The sequence below is a fragment of the Malus sylvestris genome, chromosome 17, assembly GCF_916048215.2.
Source record: "Malus sylvestris chromosome 17, drMalSylv7.2, whole genome shotgun sequence".
Classification (NCBI taxonomy): domain Eukaryota; kingdom Viridiplantae; phylum Streptophyta; class Magnoliopsida; order Rosales; family Rosaceae; genus Malus; species Malus sylvestris.
Window position 1 is genome coordinate 29,002,072 of NC_062276.1, and position 26,114 is coordinate 29,028,185.

The 26,114-nt window shown below is 36.7% G+C and overlaps 2 protein-coding genes and 1 non-coding gene across 4 annotated transcripts; all 3 read right to left on the minus strand.

The window, feature by feature from the left end:
• Positions 1-1,056: 1,056 nt before the first annotated feature.
• LOC126610972 (two pore calcium channel protein 1-like) lies at positions 1,057-16,814 on the minus strand. 2 transcript variants are annotated; one of them, XM_050279151.1, is made up of 24 exons: positions 16,417-16,814; positions 16,182-16,325; positions 15,985-16,098; positions 14,857-14,949; positions 13,524-13,654; positions 12,382-12,442; positions 11,142-11,308; positions 10,448-10,553; positions 10,182-10,259; positions 9,484-9,545; positions 8,540-8,612; positions 8,183-8,248; positions 7,928-8,071; positions 6,855-6,912; positions 6,358-6,465; positions 5,875-5,938; positions 5,602-5,770; positions 4,656-4,720; positions 4,377-4,467; positions 3,627-3,713; positions 2,770-2,847; positions 1,978-2,015; positions 1,766-1,877; positions 1,057-1,385 (listed from the first exon to the last, which is right to left on the minus strand). In XM_050279151.1, the coding sequence occupies exons 1-23, from the start codon at positions 16,549-16,551 to the stop codon at positions 1,787-1,789; spliced, it is 2,223 nt and encodes a 740-aa protein (XP_050135108.1). In that variant the 5' UTR covers positions 16,552-16,814; the 3' UTR covers positions 1,057-1,385; positions 1,766-1,786. The 2 variants fall into 2 exon arrangements, with proteins under 2 accessions (XP_050135108.1, XP_050135110.1); XM_050279153.1 differs by lacking the exons at positions 1,057-1,385; positions 1,766-1,877; positions 1,978-2,015 and adding an exon at positions 2,426-2,673.
• Positions 16,815-18,981: 2,167 nt separating this feature from the next.
• Positions 18,982-25,870, minus strand: LOC126610971 (callose synthase 12-like). The gene is made up of 2 exons (XM_050279150.1): positions 20,412-25,870; positions 18,982-19,363 (listed from the first exon to the last, which is right to left on the minus strand). The coding sequence occupies exons 1-2, from the start codon at positions 25,713-25,715 to the stop codon at positions 19,358-19,360; spliced, it is 5,310 nt and encodes a 1,769-aa protein (XP_050135107.1). The 5' UTR covers positions 25,716-25,870; the 3' UTR covers positions 18,982-19,357.
• LOC126612730 (small nucleolar RNA J33) lies at positions 22,689-22,768 on the minus strand. Its single transcript, XR_007619290.1, has one exon. It is a non-coding gene; the product is annotated as a small nucleolar RNA J33 (small nucleolar RNA).
• Positions 25,871-26,114: the final 244 nt, after the last annotated feature.

The window sequence follows — 26,114 nt, forward strand, 5'->3', positions numbered from 1 at the left end:
TCTCAACAAAAGTCTCACCTTAATTTTCAAAACTTCACAGTGAGGCGAAGATGAAATTAAATAAATTGAATGGTGATTTATGTACGAATTTGTAAAATCGATTGAAAACCGTGAGTCTTAATCCACTTTTAAAAAAAAATGCAGATTTTTTATTTTCTCAAAATATTTTTCATGAGCATTAAGAAAATCTTTATAATGTATTTGAAAGCAGATTTACGATTTATTGAGTAACAAGTGTATATTTTGTATAAGAAGTCATTTGTTAACCTTTTCACTTTCAATTTTTGGTTTTTAATTCACTTTTTTTGAAATTTGAAAAATGAAAAATGAAAACCAATAAATAAAAACTCATGGCCAAATTTTGAAATCTCAAGACATCAGGGTTCTTATTTTTTTTAATTTTTAACTGAAGCTAGTTACCAAACAAAATTTCAGTAAATGAATAAAAACAAAACAATATGATTATCAAATGACCCCTAAAATCTACGATGTTGCTCATCCAACTAACGTAATACACTTTACTTTTGATTTGATAAAAAAAAGTTCCACCAATTCCAACAAAATTAACTTTTAAATTTTATCGAATTAGATACAATTGCTTTATAGCATATGAAGTTGGTAATGGCTATATTGACCATGGGATTATCCTTTTTCTGTTATTTTATTTCCATTTTTGTTTTCTTAAAGGTATATTAGATACCAACAATCCAATATCCTAGTGGATAAGAGCGATAGATTTTCATCCATGCACATTCTGAGTTCGAAACATCCCCTCCCTTAAATTATTGTAATAATTTCGAACTCTCTCCCCTCACTCTACTAATAGTAAATTTATAGAAAATGGAAAACACCAATCATCCAGTGGCATGCAAGGTAAAGCCTTGGCATTGATATCCGGCAAATCAGTCACCAGACAGCAAAACGACGGCGAATAATAAACACAAACCGTGAAATCAACTGCAAGCTTGTACATTTTTTACTCAAAAAAAAAAAAAAAAATCGATTAAGAACAAAAGGTTCTACAGAAAACCTTAAACAACATGCATGCGCCGCGAGTTAAAGATAAAAATGTTAAGACGCCAAAGCTCGGTTACATTTGTACAATCAATTAACAAAACAAATTTGATGAAAAGCAAGCATATCCAGAAGCAAAAATTGTAATGAAAGAACAAAATTATTTACCAGAAACGGATGCGTGGTAAAATCACTGATTGATCGAACCTCAACGGCCAAAACATAGTGCATGAGCAACAACTTTGTATTCCAATCCAGCAACGTCTCACTTCCAAAATGATTTGAATTTAGTCCAGCTGGAGGATCTGAAGACAAAGGCAGCTCGCTTCGTTGATATTTTTGTCACTGTTTTCTAGCTCCACAAAGACAATCTGCCAAGAAGCACATAAATGTAAATAGATCATATTGCCAATTTCCGCCATTGAACTTGTTAACAACTTGAGCATCCATTCATGAAAAACTGCCTAGCACTAATGTGTGAATTTCGAGTTACAGGGAGGCCTAGGGTTTACTAGCACCCATTACACCAATGAGTGAGCTTGTGAGCATAAGGTGGGTTAGGGTTTACTCGAGTGTTTTAGGGTGAAGAAAACGTGTGCCTATAGGGTCTAGGTATTGGTGAGGTGTATGAAGAGAGTGAAAATGTGTTTTCCTCTTCGATAACCTTTGTCATAACTTCTCATTTGTTTTATGAAGGAACAAATTTGACGGTAACACGAAAAAGCCACAAAAAAAAAAAAAAAAAAAATACCTCAATGGAGAGAAGGAAGCTCTATGCGTCATTGGAGGGTTGTGTCTCAGTTAGCTCTGAACTCAGCATATGGTGAAGAAGAACATCAATTCTCTGGCTCCGAGTTTTGGAGCTGCACAAAACTCAAGATATGAGTTTCGACTATCTATAACACTTTAAAAATAGGCTTAGCTACCAACTTTACGCATCCACAAATTTCTTGAAATACATACCCCAAAGGTCGACGTCGATCTTTTACTCCTTCCTCTTCCTAAATAAATAAAACAGGATACAACTTAATCATTCAGGAGTACTGAATCGTTAGTGGTTACATGCCAATTATATATGACCCATGATAATAGGACAAAAAAAGCAAAAGGAGCAATGAATATTGATGGAGAAAGGTAAACCATAAGTTTCTAAACCATTTTTTCATCCTAAAAATTCAGGGTTGGCATGAGATAAAAGTATTTTAATGCTCGGAATACATTAACGAAAAACTCTGTACAAAAACCAAATTATGTACCCAAAAAAAAAAAACTCCGTACAAAAACCAAATTATGTAAAAAACTACTTTTGCTGGTACTTTATAGAGAGCATCAAATTTTTTTGGATGAAAACAAAGTAACCAGCTTTCAAATCATCCATTTCATGCATGAACAAAATTGGGCAACATCAATATTTTAAGCAACATAGTGGTGGTATTAATTGGTTTTTATTTGAAAATGTACATTCGATAGAAGTTTACACAAGGAGTCCCAACGGCAGGAATTAAGGGAAACCAGAATCATATGAATAATAATAAGCCCAACCCCCACAACATTTTTAAAGTACCCTTAATCCTACTTTTGTATACTAAAAAAAAAGTTGATTTCCAAATAGAGTTACATGAAGAAATAGATGCCACGCTCTCCTGTTCATTTGTATTCCTATAGAAAGTGAGATCTTTTTCACGAATAGGTGTCGGAGTTTAAAAAAAAAAAAATTCTTCAACATGGAAAATAAATTTCACAAAAGATACTGACCTTCCCATTTTCTTCACTTTTTTCTGATGACTCAAGATCCATTTCAGCAAAGAAAGCCTCCAGGACAAAAGCCACGACCTGAAATTACATGGAAACAAAACACGAAAACTCAAACTTCCTAGTTTAAATTCTGTAATTTCTTTAGGGGAACTGAGAGATGCATGACGATACACAAAATACCCATGCTAAGCACAATGCACACAGGGTCTCAGACCACTTCATTCAATCATCCAATTAAAGTTTCGTACAAACGCCAAGATCACATCATTGATTCGTACAAACTCCAAGATCACATATTTCTTGACTAACTTAGAACATTTATTAATCTATTCATAATTAAATAAAAAACTTACACTTTTAACAATATTATACATATACAAGTTCTTATATAATGAAAATGAATGTAGCGGGAAAAACTAGTGCCCCTAAAACATAATGTTGTCGGATATACACCTTAGTTTCAAATCCTTTAGTTATAATCCAGAAAAGAAACATACTGAAAAAGAACTTGGTATTTCCCTTTGCTTACTGTTTGGGTTTATATTATATAGGACTATATCCATGGTTTGAGTTTATCACAAACAATTTTTTCTTTTATGGGGGTCGTATGTGGGTATCAATTTACAGTCCTCTACTATGCCAAGTGCATGGAAATTAGCTGGTCTAAAAGCCCTGCTCAGTTAAATTTCGGGTTGAGTCAGGTGATAGCAACCTGTTCCCCTAATCATCATAGAAAATAACTGACTATGATTGTTGTGCTCTTCAAATAAGTGGGTGCGTGTAACAGAGTATTGTGCATCTACAACACATGAAACTAACAACAGATGAAACACTGAAGTGCGATTTTGGTAGCTCACCAAATTCAATAGCAGTAAGACGGTTATAAGATAAAAGCTGACAAAATATATAATGCTCCACCAAGTTCCTGTTAGTTCCTGATAACTCTGAAATGGTAAAACATATATGATTAGCGTCATTATAGCAATTATTTCATCTATAATTTGGTAAAAATATGATACAAAATTGATTTAATTTTAGGATGATCCTAAACCATATGGTTCAACAAAAAACTTCATCAACAATATGTACTTTGAAAATGGTTATAATATTATTGCTTAAAAAGTGCTCCTATTGATTCCTTACAGAGCAGGAATGTATAATAACAAGGGTATGCTAAAATTATACGAAAGTCAAAAACCTAGAGAAGTGTATAACCGATGAATGAGCAATAACCGAACAGGTTCTGGTGTATCATAAGAGAATGAGGTATTCATCGGTTCGGGCGTATAACCGATACATGTCAAATTTATTTAACTGACTAACAATGTAATTTTTCGTAGGCTATTACTTTATGCATTCCTAAAACTAAAAAGTCTGAAAAACACTGCCTCACGTGTAAACGAGTTGATCTACCTCACTGAGCTATATCCATTGTGATACATATTTTATCATGTAGATAATTTCTTGTCAAGATGAATATTACACGATCCAACATTATATCTCTTCGATACGTTTGATAGGTCCCATTGGTTTCTGTTTGTGATACATATTTTATCATATGCAATATTACTAAAAAGAAAAGAGAAAGCTGAGACAATTTTACGTACCTCCATCCATACTTGCCAGTTTCCCATGACTAGCAAATTGAAAAGTGTTACCATCCCATTGGGGTAGTCATTGAAGTTGAAAAGTAAGTAACTGATTTTGTCAAGAAATTCAATGAATCGACATTTAACAAGCAATTTTCCCCAGAGTTCTACAGTATCTATGCCATCTTTTATCAATATTCTACTTAAGGGCTGCTAAAGAAGATAAGAGCCATCCTGTTCGATATTCTATTAAATATAGCAGGTTTTATGTCAACAGTTCCATCAATGACAGGATACTCATTCTCATAAAGCTCAGATCCTTCCAAAGAGGTATTTCCATCATTCACCATTCCACCGAATATCTACAAATTAAAAAGGAAAGAAGTTCTTAGAAACAGATATAACATTAGCTAACAGATTGAAAGTTAATATAATTTCAGAAATGTAAGTATATTATCAATGGGTTTGGAAGATGTCATGCCATATAATTTCTAATGCATTCATTAACCACTGTCTGCCTCAGAAAGGTGTCCCTCGAATAAGCATGGGCTAAAGTGAACTACTCAAAAACTACAAAGCTAGTACTAAAGTATAGAAAGTGCACTATGATATTAAACAAAGGACTTTCAAAAAGACAGCTTGAAAGGTGTCTATTAAAAGTTCTCTCAAATGTATTGCATCTAGACATTTTCAAGTCCCTCCATCTAATTTTTGTAGTGCATACCTAACAAATTTAGCCTAACTTCCATGGAATTTAATAGTCCCTCGTCCAAACGCACCAAGGATTTGGCCGAGTCAAGAGTACTAAATAATAAGCACATAGGTTTCTCTTCTTTTATCCAGATTTGTTCTTTGCTCTTTTGGGATTGGCAATTTGTATTCTCCTTTTGGTTTTAGTTTAATTTTTGTTATATTTGTTCTGGACGCTTCATTACAATACAAGACACCATTAGCGCCTATCTGGAATTGTGATATATGAAGCATATTTGTTCATGGTACACATATTATACTTTTTTGTTTTTCTACAACCAAAAAAACAACGGTGTAACTGGAAATCTGGAGTGCCTTAGATTAATGTTGTGGTAGTCAATGATTTCATTCGCAGACTTTTGGTGTCTACTTTAAAATCTTAGAGTTTGGCCAGAGGAAACCTTGTTTTCTGTTTTTGTTCACCTTTTTTATTTTAACGAAAGTCTTTTCATCAACAAAGTTTCAAACGCAAGTTTAGAGAACACTGTATTACCTGTACACCAAGTATACAATAGATACACAAGACACAGAATATGGTTCCAAGGTATGGCATCAAACTCGGTATGAGGGCTAAGAAGGTAGCTACAAATGCCCGGCAGCGCTGGATATGCATCAGGAGCCTAATCAATCTTAACATTCTTGCAATGAGAAGGTAGCGAATCCTGATAACAAGAAAACGAGAAATTCATTGAAAAACATTAGGACCGGTACATTGAGGAAATATAAGAAAGCTAATAGCACGGAGTATAAGAATTTCATCCCCTACCATTCTCCATTTGAAAGAAAAGTTAGTCCTTCAGGAGCCACAAAAGTTATAGTTTCCCCAATAACTGCAAAAGTAATAACCATTTGTCGCTGAAGTACAATACAATCTAATAATGCTAAGAAAGATACATATAAAATCCAAATTCAATTACAACTAGAAATCGCATACCAAACATAGCCTCAAGTGAATCGCACTAATAGGTAAGTGATCTATTAGTCATCAACTAATCAATCCTACAATTAAGTGCATCGCACTAATCATGACAACAGTGAGGCATATGCAAAATAATTTGCATCGGAAACAGAGTCGAATTGTATATCGACCAATACTTAGAAGAGCTTTATATGATTGGAATTATTTTTAATAACAAATATCATTATAAAACATTATAGAACAATTTCTTCAAAAACATTTTGATGATAAGGACAGAAGTTTAATATTAGATCAGAAGAAACAGGGATGTGGCTGTCCCGTACAGGTTACCTATTATCCATGTCACCACAAAATCAAAGCGATTTTGGCCATCCCTCCAATAGTTCTCAAATCCAAAAGAATAGACTTTCAGAGCCATTTCCAGTACATATACCCACCCTGTGGGGCACAAAGCAAACCATTTGAACAAGTTAAAGCTGAGGTCCTCAAAAATAGCTCTCAATAACTGACTTCACCCATTGGCCTAGTGAAGAACCAAAAGAAAATGCACATGATCGTAAAAAATTACAAGATAATTTACACATTCTGTAGATTTGCCACCAGAAACTGGAAATTGAAGTACTTTATTGGTTGAAAAACATGAATGTACTAAACTTTGGATGCAAATGACCTCCAGCCACAAGTTCTAGAACATCCTACAATTTAGCTGGCTATAAATATCTTCCAAACCAGAAGTAAATTTTGTGTGGCAACTATATGGATCATTATTCAACTCCTATTCCAATAAAGACAGTACCAGAAGAATTATTGTTGTCGCAAGCCCTTACCAAAAACAAACTCCGCCACTTGCCATACCTCTTGAGCAGTACTGTTTTCTATATCAAGCTGAACGCCCAAATTCAAATTAGCATGCATCTTGATAATTGACTTATATGTAATCAGAGCAATTAATAATGAGGCATCAAATTTTCAAATGATTCAAATCATGGTTAACAAGAACGTGGCGTAACATTCCATGTAATTTTGGTTCTCAAATATCTTTTTCAATACCAGAGAGCAACTGCACAAGCATCAACGTTTCTCTCAAGCTTCATACCAGAACCAATCATTATATTTCCCATGTACGTCAAAGCAAAGTTGATGTAAATAAAAAATAGTCAAGTCCTTCTTATATAGTGTGTAGAAGATTAATGATACTTCAATCATTATCAGAGCCGATAATCTAAAGTGAAATCTGATAAGGACCTGGTATACTACAAAATTATTTAAAAGAAAAAACTGAAAAAGTAAAACTGAAGGAACAAATAAAAAAGTTGGAACATTTAAAAGAGGTTTTCCAACCACATTTAGATTTGGGGAGATGGGGGTTCCACCATCCCCTGAGATGGGGCACCCAAATGTCGACCAAGAGTATTGCCATGAGCTCCTTCCATCTTATATTTCCAAGTACATAGCGGATGTAGGACTCAACATATGAGCATAAGATACACATAAACTAGGGCCATGACAATGTCCCTTGAGATGGAGGCCTTGTGCCCCCTAAAGAAGAGTGGCTCCGAAGGGGTGGCCAGTTTTTATATGACACAATAACAACTCCAGAACAAGAAGTTAGCAGATTAGTATTAAGTATGATCATGTCCCTTAAACCCGTAAACAGTCTGTGTATTGGGTTAACCACAACTTGAATACAACAAGAATGGGTGCGATCAGTAATCATGTGGCGTTGCCACGAAAGGTAGATGACCATGTTGCGTTGACACAATTATAACCTATAGTCTATTATAACTTGTCAATTTAAAATTTCAAGTTATATTTATTATAGTACACATGCAAGTGTGTGCAAACAAACTATGATTTCTATAAAGCACTAGTGCAAGTTATGTTGAATTTCAAGCCATACCGTTGTTTCTACAATAACAGTAGCCAGGTTGAGTATGAGTATGAAGGATATTATGTATCCAAATATGGGACTCCGTACGAAGGCCTTCAACTTTTCGGAGAACAATGAATGGTAGAATGAAGGGAACTTTTCAAGCAAAGAGGGCTGCACCCAAAATTTAAAGCATCAAAAGTGCAGTATAAGAGCAGTTCACCATCATATAAAATAATAACAAGCAATTTTCTTGTGCTTTGGATCTGAATAAATTCAACTTACAGTATCCTCCTTCGGGAATTTTAGGGCAATGGCATTGCAAAGATCAAAGAATTCTTCTAAGTTGATCTACCAGTGAAACAAATAAACATCCAACAAATAAATCAGGGACGTGGAGTCCACAAATGATAATAACCACATGAAACTTCGCAAAAAATGGAGTTGCAAAACTTGCAAGACATACATGATGCTAACATGAGCTTGTATCAAAGAAGGGCAGTACAATGTAAAATAATAATAACATATCAGAAAGAGGCCATCAAAGCTATTTTAAACCAATCATATGAAAATTTCAAATTTATACTGCATAAAAGATACTGAAAATAGTCTAAATAAATGCCTACAAGCAATTTAATCTACCTTGAAGTCTCCACTGTCATCCAGCTCATCAAATATCAGCTGAAATTCCTCTCTCGTCATTTTTGGCAAAGTCCTAAAAACAATTTAAACAAAGGCATAGGTCAACATCAGCAAGATCAATAAAAAGGGCGACCCCAAGCCAACAAGGCTCCCCGCTTTGCAAGATCAATACGACAAAATATTAAACACACACACACAAAACGGTTCACTCATGGAAACATTTGCAAGACAATGTATCACTGACACAGTGTAATAAGTAACTAGTTGATATCTGAAGCAAATACAAAACAGGCACGGGACCAAACTATTGCAAACTGTTTTAACATTGTTGTGTAACGGACCTGGGTGAGCCCACAACTAAAACTGATCCGACACAGATTTTGTAAGAGCAGCTCAAAATATGGAGAGCAGATAACTTAAAAGAAATTTAAAAAGTGCAAATGCATGTTAAAAGCTCAACAAGCTATTCCCAGGCCAGAAATAAACTTCAGGCCTCATTTGGTGTCTAGGGTTAGCTTGAATTGGATAATTCCCTAGGTTCAATGAATGTTGAATGAATAAATGGATGTTAACTTCCATAGTTTGTCTAAGTTGAAGGTAGAAGATGGATTGTCATCAAAGAAACTTGTCCCTTCAAATCCCCAGAAAAATGGTAGAACTGGGTGGGTAAATTTTTTTTCATGACTAATGGATATTCTACTTTCTACTTGGACAAACTATGCAAGTTGACATCCATTTCTTCATTCAACATTCATAGAATCTAGGAGTTATCCAATCCAAGCCAATCCTAGACACTGAATGACGCATCAAAGTAATATTCTCAATCAACTACTTCTCAATGTATCTGTTCTACTTTAAGTATCCTCTTTCGCATTCGACTAAAATGACATTAAGATAAAACATGGAACATTGACAGTATATAGATGAGGTTGGACCATGGATACCTGTACTTATTTAGTTCCTCAAATAGTTGAATACACTCATCCTTATTGAGATACCCTACATTCTGTCAAGCACAAATTGATGGAACACTTAGACCACTTAAAACATGGAACACATTAAAAGTAGAAGTTACGTCAAACATAAAAACCACACTAAAATACAGAAAAAGCTTCCATGTAAGTGTACTGTATTTGTTATGATTATATTTTACCTTCAATTCGAAGTAAAAAGTCAACTAAGTTGTCATAAATGAAATAAACACTGTTTTGTGATGGGCGAAAGACAGAAAATCAATAACAAGGATGGCAATTGGTAGAGTTCAAGGAAAGATAACCCAAAGAATAAGGATCATCACCAACTGTTCATATTCCACCATTAATGTGAATTATTTATCATTCTGGCTCATAAATAAATTCCATAACCCACATGCAGGAGCCCTACAAGAACACAGGAGAAACACTTAAAGCAGAACTACAACCTAAAGCTCAACAGATCTAAAACTCATAGGGGGAAGAAGAGAATAGAAACAAGATTCATCAACTCAAAGAAAAATCAAAGGAACATTTTCTACACTGTTGAAAGATCAATAGTTGAGCGGTCACTAAGTATAGGGATGAGAAACAGAAGAATAAACGTGCAACTTACTCATATCTCCTTAGTTTCTGTAAGATCTTATCAATGAGGGGAAACAATTACTTACATCCTTGTCTAATAAATTGAAGGCTTTCTTTAGTATAGCTTTCCTTGTCTGGTCCATCTCAGAAACTTGTTTTACAAGCTACAGAACAAATTACATATAAGCACGTATATTCATATTCTTCTTGAAAATTACAAAATATAATCACAACAAAACTGCTAAGTGTAGTAAACTCTAGCAGCAGTTAAACTAGTGGGTACCAGATATAATTAAATACAACAGTCATCCATGTGATCGTTAAAAGCAGATAGTATATACAAGAACCACACCTGATTTTTGAAGCTATCGTACACAACAGCAAGAATCAAGTTAGTGACAAAGTAAACTCCCAGCAGCACGTATAGAACAAAAAACAAGGAATACCAACGTGAAGCCCTAAATAACAAGAAAACAGAATTTCATTAAATAGTAAAACCAACGGCCACATGTGAAGAATTGTTCTAATGCCAACTTTAAGAAGAATAACAATGTCCGCAAGCTAAAACAAGAGCAAAGGAAATTCCAATGCTCATAGACATCTTAATGTGAAAATTCCATGCGAATAACATAAAAAACAAAAAAAACCAAAAAAAGAAAGAAAAAAAAGCTAACATTCGTTCAGCATATCTTTGGTGCATTCCTTTCTCGACATGCTTTTTTAATTTCTCATTTTTACTCCTTTATTGTTCTGCTCATTTGTTGCCCTACACAAGGATTCTTTGAATATTTCTTGCCAGTATATTTCTCTCTATCCCCAAAGATAGACATACCAGCCAAATCAACTCAAAATAAAATCCTAATGGAATCCCCAAATTATGGGGAAAACATGAAAAGTCTTTAAAATAAATTAAATAATTCAGTTTACGGTAGAAAAATAGGAACCTGACTTTCTGGATGAAATTATAAAACAAGAGAAAATAAAAACAAAAACAAAAAACAAAAAAGAAAAAGAGCTCTCTAGTCAATTTTCATGGTCAAACTTACTTGTAGGCAGGTATCCAGACATCTGGATTGTTGGATGTGGTGAATAAAACAAACATCTTATACAATGTAATACCATACGAAGTAAATACTGTTTTCCCCTGCTTGGTATCTTCAAACATGACATAGGCCAACCAACTGGAAAACAGAAGAAATAAAAGCCCTAGAGCCTGCAATGGAAAAAATTAATCGTGAGAACCAGACTAGGAATTTTAAATAATTGTATTCAATGAAACAGAACAAAGTGGAAGTGTGCCATCACAGAATCCTTACAAACTGTAAAAGAAAAAACGTAAGACTTTCCTTTTTTGATAAGGGAGAAAAATAATTGAATTAAAAAAAAAAAAAAAGATGAACAAAAGTCTAACATTAACCAACAAAAACTAGAATATACGAACAAAATCTTTCAACAAAAAAAAAACCAGAAGCAACAAACCAAACGTTTGAAGCACAGTTTTCATATAACACACTAACTGGGACACTCCTCCCAATCAAGAAGGATTTCACGACAGGAACAGCCTTTAAAATGTACGGACAAAGAATCCCGCAAAGAAACAAAAAGTTCAATTTATCCCAATTGACCTTCAAACCCTCCTCTTTGTCTTAAAAGATATTCTTGTCCCATTCCATTCCTAAACCCTAAACCCCTTCAGGGCCTTCACCCATGAAAAACCCGTGACAAGACAGAGCAGTTTCTAGGGAAAACCCAGATCAAACCGAACACCTCCAGCAATCCTAGACAAATCTGACTAATGAACACGCAGTGCAGAAATATGGTCTGCATTCTCCTCATCCAGTTTACACCACACCCCAAAGTGGTGATAATCACGCGAAGGATCTTCTTCTCTAGAACACGTCAGAGATATTTAGAGTTTTCCAAAATCAACCAGCCAAGAGAATTAACACCTAAGCTGTCACACCAGCCATCCAAATTATCTTAAATGGCTCAAAGGATGGATTCAGTTGATCTGTTACCAACTGAAAGGAGAAGGATGAGCTGACCATGATCTTTGGTCAACTAGACACGAGCCCAAGGAGACATGACTCATAAGAATCTCAATACAAGATGGGAAAAAATATTGGTTCCCAAAATGTGACTCTCCTCCCATTATCAACCACAATAAGATTTAAGAGGGACAAAATAAAATAAATAAAGCTATCAGGTAAGACAATCAGAAACTAACAAAAGGATAAAATACCCTACTGATACAAATAAGAGCTCAAAAATAGATAGTTAACAAACCAAGACGTTCAAGTACGTGCCAAGCATTCCAGCCAGGATGAGCATGCATGACCGCAATTCCCTATTAGTAAAGGTGAAATGGAACCAAGCAAGCTCAAGTTATTATGGGAAAAAGAATAGCATAGTACATGCATCAAAAGATAATAATACATAACGAGGTTTGCTTCCACAAATTATTATATCCATATGGCATCATCAATGGTCTAACAGAACCAAATGTCACTACGTAGGAATTTGTTCCTGTAAACCTTAATTAAAAACCAGAAAGTTTGTGTCCTCCGCTTCTTCATTGTTTGGTGGAAGGGTAGGAAATGGAAAATGTAGTTTCCCCACATAAACAAGATCAGAATATGCATATGATTATGTACAAGCAGCACTCCTCAGCATCTGTGTTTTGACTCCTTTTATGAAGTATAAGAGTCCATATGAGGATCATATATATAATGTTTAAGCAAAAGGACATAATAACATACAAATATAAATGTCATTTGTATCTTATGTGGCCCTTAAAATCTTTAGTTATGCAACTTCATGTGAATAACTTTAAAAAAAAAAAAAATATAAGCAATGCCACATGAACTTTTAACCCCTGTGACACTTGACCACCTGAGACAAGCTTTTGAGACAAAATACCGCCCACCGTCAAGACTGAGGATCTCCGTTTAAAAACAAAATGTCACGTGCACGTCACCACCATTTTGTGACTAGTTGCCACTTGAACTAATGTTTTGTGCAATACTGCACCCTGACTTTTTTTTTATTTTGTCCATATTGTCACCTGAAACCTTAAAATTATCCCCCAACTCTATTCAAGCAATCATTTTCTAATTCTTTTTATTTTACTTTAGTTTTGGTCAAGTAATATCGGGCATTTGGAATAGCTTCTTATGGGCCATCAAAAAATAATTTTGAAAGCCCATATAATTTCAAACCCTCAAGATATTTTTTATCAAAACTAAGAAAATACCTAAAATTGTTGTAAAATATGGTGTGATGCCACACACAGAAATGCATGAAGAAGCAAAGCAACATGCTGCCAAAGTGGACATTGGTGGCACCAATTAAGGGCTTTAGGTGGTACACGTCGCAAAAGAAAGTCCAAGCAGTCAAGTGTCACATGAATTGGATTTTACACACGATACCTGAAATTCAATATGAAAAAGATAACTCTGATGTATGGTGCAATCCTGAAAGGAAGGGAATCAAAGGCCACCGAAGACACATAGAGAGCATAAACCAGCATATCAGCAACCAAAATCAGTAGGCATGTGACCTAAAAAGATACAAAATTAAAAAAAAAAATCATTACTAGAAAGAAAACAAGAACAGCATTCAGCGTTTATAGTCAGTGGACAAATCAAATATTAATTTCAACCTTGATTTTAATCATTTTCTACAAAAAAAAAAATGCTTTTTTTTCTAAGCTGTTTATAATGCTCAAGATATCAATAGTTATGTAAGTCCAAAAGCACAGAAATACTATAGTCTACACATCCCTTTGGCTGATATTAATTGAAGCAGAAATGTTGACCAAAGATCAGACAAGAAATCTCATGTAATTAATATAGTTGATTCTAAAGAGTAAATGGCAATTGTCAACAGTAGATTCATAGCAGTCATCATAACGATTCAACGTGAAAAAGGAAGTGCTGGCAGTCGACTACCTGATTCATAGCAGTCATATTTGACTTATTGTATTTGGTATCATACTTGATCTATATTGTTTGTATAGCTATATATATCCTCCAACTTCAAGAACAACATAATCAAGAGGAATGACTCTGATTTTAAACTCATCTAGAAAGGATGAACTGCTATCATTTTTAGCAGTTCGCCTTTTGTTGTACTACTGCAGCACCAGAAAGGAACTAAAGCCCTACTCAACTCCTCAAGGATTTTCTGCTGGAAGGTTATTTGCTTAGTTTTCCTTTAGTTAGAAGATAACTGATTTCCATCTGTACAGATTTTGAATATCAAATATGAAAGGCATGTCGAAGATACTGTATGTGATAAAACACAAAAAAAATACTCTTTTCTGATTTTCATGTAAAGTCCTGTATGGATTATATTAGAACCCCTGTGAAGCATCAAGCAGTCATCAGGAGAAGCAATAAAATTTCCAGACAGAGGCCAAAAATGCATAATGGTTGAAATTATACTGGAGAAACAATGATGCTTAAATGGCTGATTCCAATACAATAATGGCTGCATAACAGTTACATCTGCAGGGTTAAAGGTAGCACCAACTATAGCCAGATTTGATCACCCCCTCCCCCAAGAAACAAAAAAAAAAAAAAAAAAAAAAAGTCATGTAGATTATTTGGATCTCTGCAACAACAAATTTACTGCACTTTGATTCACAAAAAGAGTGCTAGAAGACCAAGATGAATATGATTTATTAATACTACGGATGAAGGGTTAGGAAGAGAACCTTTCATATTATAGCCAATGATAAGGCCAAAACAAAGCACTTACCTTAAATATGGTAAGAGGATTTTTCCAATAGAGGAACCCTTCATACGAAATTGGAAAGAAAATGTGCACTATGAGTACAATGAGTGTTATTCCCTGCACAGAAAAGGGTAAATTTATAATTCTAAAAATAAAAGTAGCTGTCTAATGCATTAACAACAGAAATTAGGCCAAAAAAAGTGAAATCTCAAAAATGTATCGTATAAGCTCAAGTAAACACCACAAATCTTCTAACTTCATCTTGTAACAACAATAACACAATACCACTATGCGTGTATGTGAGCATTTCTATTGATAATTTACTTGCACTATGCGTGGATAATCTGTTTTACACATTACCCACGCATGGTGATTAATTTACTTATTCTGATTAATTTATGAATACACTTAACAAAAGAAGAAGTGTGTGTATGCGTGCATAAGCACCGCATGAATGTGAGTGGTGAGCAAGTTTTTGCAAAGCTACATAAAATTTTGGAGAACTCCGCCTTCTGTAAATTAAGGAGAAATTAGGTTCTCATCCCTAATTATTTTATTTCATTGATTGAAACCTTATTCCTTTTTAATTTTTTATCAAGGTCCTTTGGTTTTTATCACGCCATTAAACATTTACATGTTAGCATATTTAAATTTTATAATTTAAAAATTATTTAACCATTTCCAAATAGATCCATTTAGTGTTAGAAACGTTACATTTGATAATATTTATATTTATTCTAAATTTTGTATCATATATTTCTATTTTTATTATTTGCACCCATTTTTAAATTGCAACCATTTTTTTAATATGTTTAAACTTTTATTTGGTATTAATCTTTCCCTATTAGGTAGGTATTAGTCTTTGCATGATATTAGGAAGACTTTAATCATTTTTGTTATTAAATTTCTTGATTAATACTGAAACTTAACATTTTATCCTTCAATCAAAGTATTCAAATTAGTAAAAGTTTCAATCCAAAATTTTAGTCAATCAGCTCAGAAGTTAGTAGAGTACAACAATGGTACACTAGGAGCAACTAATTGAAATTGTTAAAAGAAAACATCGAAACTGCATCGGACGTAGACGATGAACTTGAACAGAATGATGAGTGTGAAACAGAAATGAGACTTTAAAAAAAAAACAAAAAATACCTCATAAATAAGAGACTCCAGAGAATTCAAGTACGGCAATTGGCCAAGATAGAAGTAGTCTCTGTCACTACATGTATAGACAGTGTCGGTATACCTATAGCACCATAGAGGTTTCTGCACAGATTTCACCAAGCACCATATAGTAAAATTGGATTTTATATTTTTGAAAAATTTTAAAAAAAATTGCAGAGACGAACCTCGAGGAAGTTGAGGAGTATGAGGGCGAAATAGAGGAGGGCCCAAAGGATGCTGAATCGGAAGTAAAGGAAGTAGTACTTAGCGGCACTCTGAAAGTTTGATTGATCCAGTATCTGCTCTGGTAACCCAATGCCATCTTCCGCCTGCAGATCATTGCAATTTATTTCTCTGTTTTCGCAACGAGCAATATGACAAATGAGGATTTAGGGAAATGAGAGAGAAAGAGAGAAGGACCAAATCGACGAGTGCAGCAGCTTTCTGATAAGGAGTGCCGAAGGTGATGGCATCCGCGCGGCGTTTGTAGCCGGGGGATGGATCGCCGCGGCGCCGAAGGCCGCTGCCTTCACCGCTGAGCAGAGGCTTCTCCATCTTCTCCGGCGATGTGATGAGCCGAAATGCGGTTCGAGGAGTTATTGCGGCAGTTGTGAATAGCGACTTGTGACTGACTCTTGTCTGTCTGGTGTTTTTAGTTTACCGCTGGAAAATAAAATAAAAATCGAAGTTTAAATAAAACTCGAAGTTTATTCCTAACCGCAAGATCAATTTGGACGGCCAAGATTGCTCATTCCCGCAGATCCCGAGAGAAGGATCCGGTGGTGTTCGGTTTAATTTGATGTGGCGGAGGATATGCATAAAGTATTGTTGACGTGGGACATAATGGATGGAGTTTTGGAATGGAATACTGATCGTGACCGAACCCAAATCTTATTTTTTCAATTTATTTTGTTTTCATGTGGGGTTTAGAGTGATTGGTGGAGGACTCAAGGATAAATTACGCGATGTCGGCAAGGCCATGTACCATACTCTATTTTTTTGGATTAAGCATCCAAAAATCCCAATCATTTGGTGTCCTATCAAATTTATCTCGACTTTTTAGTAATCTACCTATTAAAAATAAAGAAAACTAATGAAAATAGCATAAAAACTTTGAGTTTTAACGAAAATGATAAAAATGTGTTGTAAGTGAATAGTAGCATGATTGACTTTTTAGAGTAAAAATGTAGTTTTTCGTTAAAATAAACAATACCGAAAGCTTTTCGTTAAAGTTCCCTTAAAAATATCACCTTCGTTAAGAACCAATTAAAATTCTCTTAAAATTAAAAGGAAACTTGGTATAACTTTAAGTCTAATTTTTTTAAATCAATATTAGAAATAGTTTAATTTCTTAAAATAAGTTAAATCCCTTAAATTTAGAATTCTTTTATTATCAATAAGTAATTTACTATATATTAATATAATCCACTTTTTCAATCAAAAAATGGTGAAAAAATTATTTAGTCTTTTATAACAATTCACAAGTTACAACAAAAAAATTAAAGACAATAACATAATTTCACAATCTTGTTTACTTTAATTTTTTGTAATAGTTGATGCATGTGTCTTGTGTGACTTGGTTTATGGGTAAAATGCGTTGTTTGACCATTTTGTTTTTAGAGTTCCCAACCTTGTTTACTTCCATTTTTTGATCGGATTCATAAGCAATTGTAAACTTAAAAATAAAATGAATTTTAAAAAAAAAAATATGTCATATGAATTTGTACACATTTTTAAATTTGTCATATAAACTAAAATTTTAAACAATATGTCATACCAACTTTTTGAAATTATCAATTTGTCATCTCACCCTAACTCCGGTAAGTTTTTCATCCAAAATAAGTCGTGCACATGACTTGTGTTCTAAGTTATTTATGTCATTTAAGATCTTTTTATAAGTTCTTTACTTTTTTTTAGAAAAACTCTTAAATTTTGTGTTTGAGAGTATTTATGTGGATTGTTGACAATTCCATTTATGGCTACATACCTTAACTCGTTTCTTATATTAAAAGAGCCCGTATAAAATTTGATTTCATGACATGATAAACTAAACACCTTATAATTGTTTCGATCGAACGCAACTTACTAGAAGGAAGTGGAGTGTTTTTTTTTTTTTTTTTTTTTTTTTTGTAGTACAACGATATATTTTACACTAAGAGAAGAGAGAGTTCGGTTAAGCCACACAATGAGCAACCTAATTTGGTATTGAATTCGCCATCCACGAGATTCGAACCTAATATCTCTCACTTACAAATGAAGAGGAATACCACCAGACAATAATACTAAACGGCGAAATGGGGTGTTAAAATGACAAAAAAAACTCTAAACACAAAGGCACATGACTTATTTTGAATGGAAAACTTAACGGACCGTGAGATGATAAATTGATAATTTCGGAAAATTAGTATGACAAATTGCTTAAAATTTTAGTTTATATGACAAATTGAAAAATTGATACAAGTTTATATGACATTTCAAAAAAAAAATATTATATTCTCAGAAGCCGGTATCCCTTCGTTCATAACCGCAACGGGTTCACACTTGGAGCCGGTATCTTTATTTGCAAATCACAGATTGATACGTCTACAAAATTAACTTATTAAAAGTACAAAACAAGGTTCCGCAAAGCGTGCCGTGTATACGTTGGAACAGACTCTTTTCATGTAAGAATCCAAAGTATTTGTCAAGCTAACATGTCAAGCAGAACCAGCCGATCAGAAACAAAAGGTCGGCTGCTAAGATTGTCTCACCGTAACAGAAAATCGCAAATCAATTCACTTACCTCGCTTATGCAGCAACCAGCTTACCAGGCACATTTTCTCTTCTGTAAACCTAGAGCAAAGCTCCATGTTGGAGAATTTATGCACATATCAAGTCAATTTATTTTCAACGTTTTCACGCGCTTAAACATGTCTCGATGCTGAAAGAAAACATCGATAAGCGAGCACGTTGTACATCAAGATTCGAGACCAAACACAGAGAAAATGAGGAAAAGAACTGCATTTCTCACAAAAGAATAAAAAATGTTGTGACAATCTGGAGAAGCTACCACAGTAAACAATACTCAATATAGACACAACGCAAAAAAGTTGCCCCGTCTAAGATGCGGGAGGGTAACTGCAAATGACACTAAAAGCAAAAGCTCCCTAACTGGAGATTGATGGTATCTATGATAAAATTTACTAATTACACAAGTAATTGGGAAGATGAAGCCAGTATCAAAGAACAAAGGGAGTCCTCCACTCCTCCGTGAACGTTAAGTAAATCATACCTCCTTGAAACACACATAAGAGCCCCCAACAAGTCTAAACCGTAATCCAACTCCTCAACTTGTCGAGATTTTCTACATCTTGTGCTCACATCAAAACTGCAAAAAAATAAAATGCAATCCCGTTAGTAACGCGGAACTGAAACATACAAACTCAGCAATCGCATATAAAGAAGGTTTAAGTAAATTACGAGTTCATTTATGCTTATATAGGGGCATCCCAAATAAAGGGAATATATTGGCCCACCACCCTCAAGTGACAGTGATGCTCACCGCTCTATTTATCACCGTTAGATGAGTTTAAATTTCAAGATCTGTGTGATGGATAGACACAAATTTCAAAATTTAACTCATCCAACGGTGATAAATAGGGTGGTGAGCAAAAATGCACCCCCAAATAAATAGAGTACATCTAACTTCTATGACATTACAAATGCATCAGAACTCCATGCAACTAGGTGAAATTCCACCGGAGATCTATGTCAAAAGAGATAAATGGAGACCACAAAACACAAATACGGAGGCTTAAATTTCTTGTTTCGTAACTCTAATTGAGTATATGTAATCAATGGATAACAGCTCCAAATCACATACAACATGTTAGACAACTTAATTAGCACATTAAATATTTATTCATTTGAACAAAATCTAATTTCACATTAGTTCAATGACAAGTACCACAAATTCTGCCAATGATTCAAAAGCAAACCAATTCACCATGACTAAACAGAAATAAATGTGTGGGTGAAGTGAGATAGCAGATGCATAGACTAAAAAGAAAATATGCAAATTCCAAAAGTTGGAAACAGTTGCTGACTGTACATGCTACTGAGAAAGCATGCAATTAAAAAAATCAACGGTTGAACGTGACCTACACATAAAGACATGTTAAGAAAAATAGAATTTTTAGACTCATCAGGTAAACTGAACACATATTTCACGTAATTACATTGTTATGCCCTGTGCCATATTAAATAAAACAACAGTAGTTATTGTTTATTGTTCCACAGCATGGTGTATAGTGCATGACACAATCACAGTTTTGGACAGTCATTGAGAGTAATTTAGTGAACTGGCATAAATAAAAGAAAGGACATGGTAAATAACTCCACAAGTTTCCCTAGAAGATCAATGATTAAAAATTTACCTTATCTGACTTGGACTTTTTTCCCGTAACAATCTGGAATATACGAAGGCCCCGGCTGAATGCTTCATTAAACAATATCCTAGTCTGCATAGACTGAAAACCAGGAAACCATGATAATACTGCCACAGGTGTCATTACAATCACCCCAAACAATATATCATACAGTCGAGCCACAGAAACAACCGCCGCCCACAGTATAGTGCGCTGCAGACAGGGCCGAAATACTTGTGCTATCAACACCAATCCCCACCCAGTCGGAACGAATGCCAGAAGACTAGTGAAAATATCCATGAACTTGAACTCGGTGAATTCCAGCAGGGCAATCATAACAATTAATCCAAGTTTTATGACAAGAAATTGCACCAGCCGATAGTAAATGTGATCTTTTGAGGCATATCTGTCCCGAGCATATGCTATCACCACAAAAATGCCAAAAGCCACAAACACAAAGATCCAAGACAACAAGTAAACAGCAATACTGGTACTTCCAGCAGCAATACCAAGCTGGTATACAATCCCATATTGGAAAAAGAAGAAGCGCAGGTCTAAAATTATCTCTAGAAACTTTCCCCAGAGGCCAGTGGTCCTTAGATGATCTTGCTCCTCATACCACCATCTTTCCCAGCTCTGTTCAGCTTTTGCGAAGACACTGCCACGATACCAAATCCAGGTCATGAAGTCATCAAAGTCATCTACAGTCTTCAACCAATCAAAGCCAGAAGGATTGAAAACGAAGGGGGCCATAAACCATGACACGACCAGGAACCAACTCGTGATGGTCATGCCTATGTAAATAAAAGTGTCCTTAGCTACAGGACTATGCGATGCATAAACAATAAGTATCAACCCTAGTTCAATTGCTTTCACAAAATGACTACGAGCATAGAGCCTATAATTCTCTGCAAAACTTTTGTGCTGCACAACAAAGCCACGTCCAGTTGCACGATACTTTGCACCACCATGAAGAATAGTTCGCCCAAAAAAGTGGGTACGAGTTCCCATTGAGAATGTGTAAAAAACTGATGAAAGCTGGAGCTGCATCGTCAAGAAATCCCAAATAGCATGAAGGAATCCATGTTCAAGGGAATTCTCCACTATCATTGGAAGGGCAGTGAACACACCAAGTTGGATAATGAACTGCTGATTCAAGACTGTAGCAAGTGCTCTGTTAGTAGAATCATTTCCCAATATAGAACCTTCAAGACCACTAAGAGCCAGATAAAGCCGGCCCCATAGAAATGTATACACAGTAAGAACAACAACCATTGTATTAAAAAAGAATCCCACTGTGGTGTAAAAGAATGATAGCATCCGCAAGAAATCCAGCCTGTGACCCAATCTATAGACATCTCTGCTAAGAATTTGTTCCCCGTTCCCACTAGCAACCTTGGCCTCAAACATGGAAATTTGATTGAATCCCACATCCCTTCCCTTGCCGACTTGAATGTATTCATGGTGTGTGACATTTCCACCCCGCAACGTACAATTAAAGCCAGCAAAAATGTCTTCACTGATGTTAATGACCCTGGAAGCTTTACTGATGCCACCTCGAGTCAAGAACCAAAATCTGTCAAACACATCTGGATGACCATAATGCATTCTAATTTTCAAGGGGTTCGCCAACACCCGTTGCCCCAAGGTGACAAAACTTGTTTCTTGAGCTGACATAAACCAGGCAAGTGATGAGACGGAACCAGTAAAAATATGCTCTCTGACTCCCAAGATAGTAGGCTTCCGGATGCCATAATAGTGCCTGTACTCTTCCAATAGATTCCGCATTTTGAGTGCCTCCTCAAAATAATTGTCTTGGTTCATATCAATCGTCTGAACTGCATCACCACGAGTGAAGATAATGGCATGATTTTGATTCTCTGGTTTTCCCTCTCCGAGCTTCATTGGACCAGGCAACTTTATGCGGTAGATTTCCACCTCCTTCTCTAATTTCTGATCATACTTCACAAGAACAGAATAGTACTCCTTCTCATTCCTGCCAGTTGAAACCTCATCAAGATATGCAACTCGAAGTGCTTCGTTGTTTTGCATCAAATACAAAATTTCATCAGCATGGGGATCTTTTTTCACTTTTTGTGTTCCGTATATCTGGCATGCAACCACATATGTAAATTTCATCAAAGCAGTTCCATATTCATGACCTTTGTACAATGAGTCCACACAACTGCTTGTTCTAGTTAAACTTAGGGAAGAAGGTGACCTCTCAGAAGTCAATCTGTCCAAGCCAATGTCTTGCATCGTGGAACCAGGTTCTTGTGATCCTTCCCGAATGTCCATCTCGGATGCAGAATCCAGAAAAGCCAACATCTTCAGAGCCCGATAGTAGTACATCATTCCCCTTACGGTCCTTGTAAGTGTTTGGCCTCTGTAAGAAGCCCAGAGCCTGAGTTCTCTCAACTTAGTTGACCATATTTCATCATCACTCCCCATTCCTTCTCTGCGCATCCTCTCCATAAAATTTTTCCACTCGTCAACATAAATTGTCTGTAAATAATACAGGGTAGAAACCCCATCTTCATTCTCCGTACGTAGTTGTTCTTTGTTGTACAATACTTCTTCACTGTAGTACGGGGTCAGCACACTGAAGGCCATCATTTTCTCAACTTGAGGTGCATGGGGTATGTTCATAAACAAGGAGTTACTGAAGAAGGCAATTCTGCGTCTTGCCTCAAGGTTAACTGGGATATTCTGCATTGAGTCCCGAGAGGTAAGTATTGTGTGCAAGCGCCTAACCTGCCTATAGAAGAATACATTGTTAGGATCAGGCAACTCAACAGCATTTTCAAAAAGCAGCCCTGCAGCAGAACCTGGATTACGAGGGGCCAAACCATCCTCCATCAGCTGCTCAGTACTTCTTTTTTCCTTGAAAAAATCTCGAATGGCAATCTCATAAAGGGCCTGCAGAGTATTTACCACCTGGTTTGGGTCTTGCTTGGGTTTTTTCAAAAGCTCAACAAGTTTGATCAACTTGGCATGCAGCTCTGGAAGCGCCGTCGTTTTAAATGTTTTCGTGAACTTCTCAATCTCAAGAGAGTGATCAATTTCCTGAAACAAGACTGTCATAATGGAATGTTCTTCTGTGTTGCGTTTGATGATGTCAAGTAGCAAGTGCTTGATGCAACCATAAGCTTCTATAACAGCGCAGCGCCTGTACTCATTCTTGCATATCTTATACCAGAGCCACTTATCAGGAGCATCTACTAACTCTTTGGCCTGACTAAGTGCCAGCAGCAGTTCATTGCAAAGAAGAAAACAAGGCCACCGAATAACCCTGATATTCCAAGAATTTTGTGGCAGCTCTAACAGCTCAAGCTCGCTGTCAGAAATTATATCTTCTTCCCTGAAGATCAAAATGATCTCATTCCATATCAAAGCAAACCTGGTTGCCTCAACCTGGTTGGATTCGAGCTTCTTATAAGGCCGTCCAAGCCCATACCTCAGCTTCAACCGGTGGATGGCATCATTAAACTTACTCCTCAGAGTTCCCCTTGCATTTAACAGTTGCTCTTCTGGCATGAGATTAAATTGAATTGCACCTGCAAAGAACTGGAATCTTAGCCTCAATTGCCCGATATTTCGTATCTCGCCCAAATGTGCAAACAAGCCCACTCCTGCCCCCACAAGAGAGGAGTAAATGGAATAAAACAGCTGCAAATCCATGAGGTATATCAAAACGACTGGAAGCCACAGCAATCCCACGGCAAATTTGTTGCTGTTGCCAAAAAACTGATGCCACTCATAGTTCACATTCTTAAGTTTTATGAGTTCTTTTGACGGGCGAATCAGGGGTTTGATCTGCATGAAGTAGCTGAAAGAAAATTTCGTAGCAAGCACGAAAATCCAGAACAAACTGTACTTTATATTGTCCACAAGGCCTTCTCTCAAGCCACGGCCAACAAAAGTTCTGCTTTGAAACCACCACGATAACATGTAAAATATCTTCCAGTTTGTGTTCTCAAGAAAATTCCGAACCCAAGGAAGAATAAAGAGGACCAAAGCCAAAAGCTCTGGCAGGATGAAAACTACTGCCACCGTAAGAAAATTCACCACCCGATTATTTGCCTCGGTGGACCACTTCCGATCCTGATTTCTCTGCGTCCATATCCTCCCATAGAACACCCCAAAAACGACAATCCACAGGGCAGCAACTATGCTCTTCAACACCATCCTCACTCCGAGCCCCAAAGTCTCCCTCGAAACCAGACTATACTGCATTCCCACATCAAGCAACGACTGCAAAAACCTCAAACCAGCCCAAGTGAAAAACACAGTCAAAACCTTGACCTGCACTTCCCTCTCCTCCAACGCCTGCCACGGAAACTCCCTCTCCTCCCAAGCAACAATAATAGCGGCCTGGAGGAACATAATCAACATGATCCAGAGCTTGTCGAAGCTCCGAAACAAGTTCCAAAAGGACCTCTGCTCCACAAACCCAGTCTTCCCCACATGCCTACTCCTACTAGAAGTCACAAAAAAGTTACTCCCAACATCAACAGGCCACCTGAGCTTGTCAAAACACCTCTTACTCCAGAAATACTCGTTGATATCATCATAGTTCCTCCACACACTATGAGGGGCAGTCCCATTCTTGCTGCTCTCCACCTCGGCTCGAATCGTCTCGTATATGGGCTTCACAACACTATTCAAGAACGCATTCTCCCCCGACGTCGACGGCATCACGGGCTGACCCGTCTCCTCATCAATATAATCCTCCAAGATCTTGTTCAATTCCATGGCCATGTTATGAAAAATAAAGCACAAGCACTCGGGGACAAACCTCAGATTCGCCGCCTCGCCCCAGATCAGCAGGTACAGTGACACGTACAGCAGCTCCCGGCGCTGGTCGGCGGCGGTATCACGCCTCCGGTCGGAGATCCAAATATTGGACTTCTTCCCCAAATAGGAGCACCAGCTGGTGTAATTCTTGAGCAGCTTTTTCCGGAACTTCCTCAAAACGCCGCCGTCGAGTGTGTCGATGTTGTCCGGGGGAGGGTTGAGGCGCATCTGAGCGTTGGCGAGGTGGAGAACTATGTGCTCGCGCTGGTTGCGGACGTTGTCGTACTGGAAGCCGAAGAAGAGGGCGAGCCAGTCGAGGAGGTCCATGTGGGGCTGCCATTGGGAGTAAGGGGGACGGCGGAGGTTGCCAACGGCGCGTAGGGAGGCGGCGGCGGCGCGTACCTCTGGGAAACGGAGGGAGGGGTGGTCGGCGAGGAGGTCGTGGACGGGGATGATATTGTAGGGCTCCGAGTCGGGGTCGGAGGAGGAGGATTGAGTACCCCGCTGGATACTCATGGCATGGAGGATTGGAAGAAGGGCGTAGCACGGTGGGTGTGTGTGTTCGGCGGTGGTATTAGGTTTGCTTATTTTTTCTGGGTTCTGATGAGGGGAGAGAGGGGGGGAGACAGCTGGGGGAGATGGATGTAACGTGCACAAGGAATTGCACAGAGAAAGAGAGAGTGTGCGGCTAAAGGGCCGAAAAGGAAGGTGGGGGGCGCGTTAACGTCGTTTCCTTGCCGTTTCCTTTTCTAGTCGTTGCTTTGACCAGTTTACGGCCATTTCAAAATTCTTGGATCTTTCCGTTTGAAATGTTATTTGAATCCGGTGAAATCATTTTTGGGCTAAGTTTGGGGTGACCGGGTGACAGATTTTTAAGTTTAAATTCAAACGGATTTCATGTAACGTTAATAAAGA

Bases quoted from the DNA above. Each gene is read 5' to 3' on its own strand.
- LOC126610972 (XM_050279151.1), bottom strand. From the start codon at position 16,551: ATGGAGAAGCCTCTGCTCAGCGGTGAAGGCAGCGGCCTTCGGCGCCGC. The intron at 12,443-13,523 runs GTATCGTGTGTA...CTTTACTAATAG, and splicing joins TTTTTCATATTGAATTTCAG to GGAATTGCGGTCATGCATGC. The intron at 1,878-1,977 runs GTATGTATTTCA...AGTTTTGTGCAG, and splicing joins GATCGACGTCGACCTTTGGG to CTCCAAAACTCGGAGCCAGA.
- LOC126610971 (XM_050279150.1), bottom strand. From the start codon at position 25,715: ATGAGTATCCAGCGGGGTACTCAATCCTCCTCCTCCGACCCCGACTCG.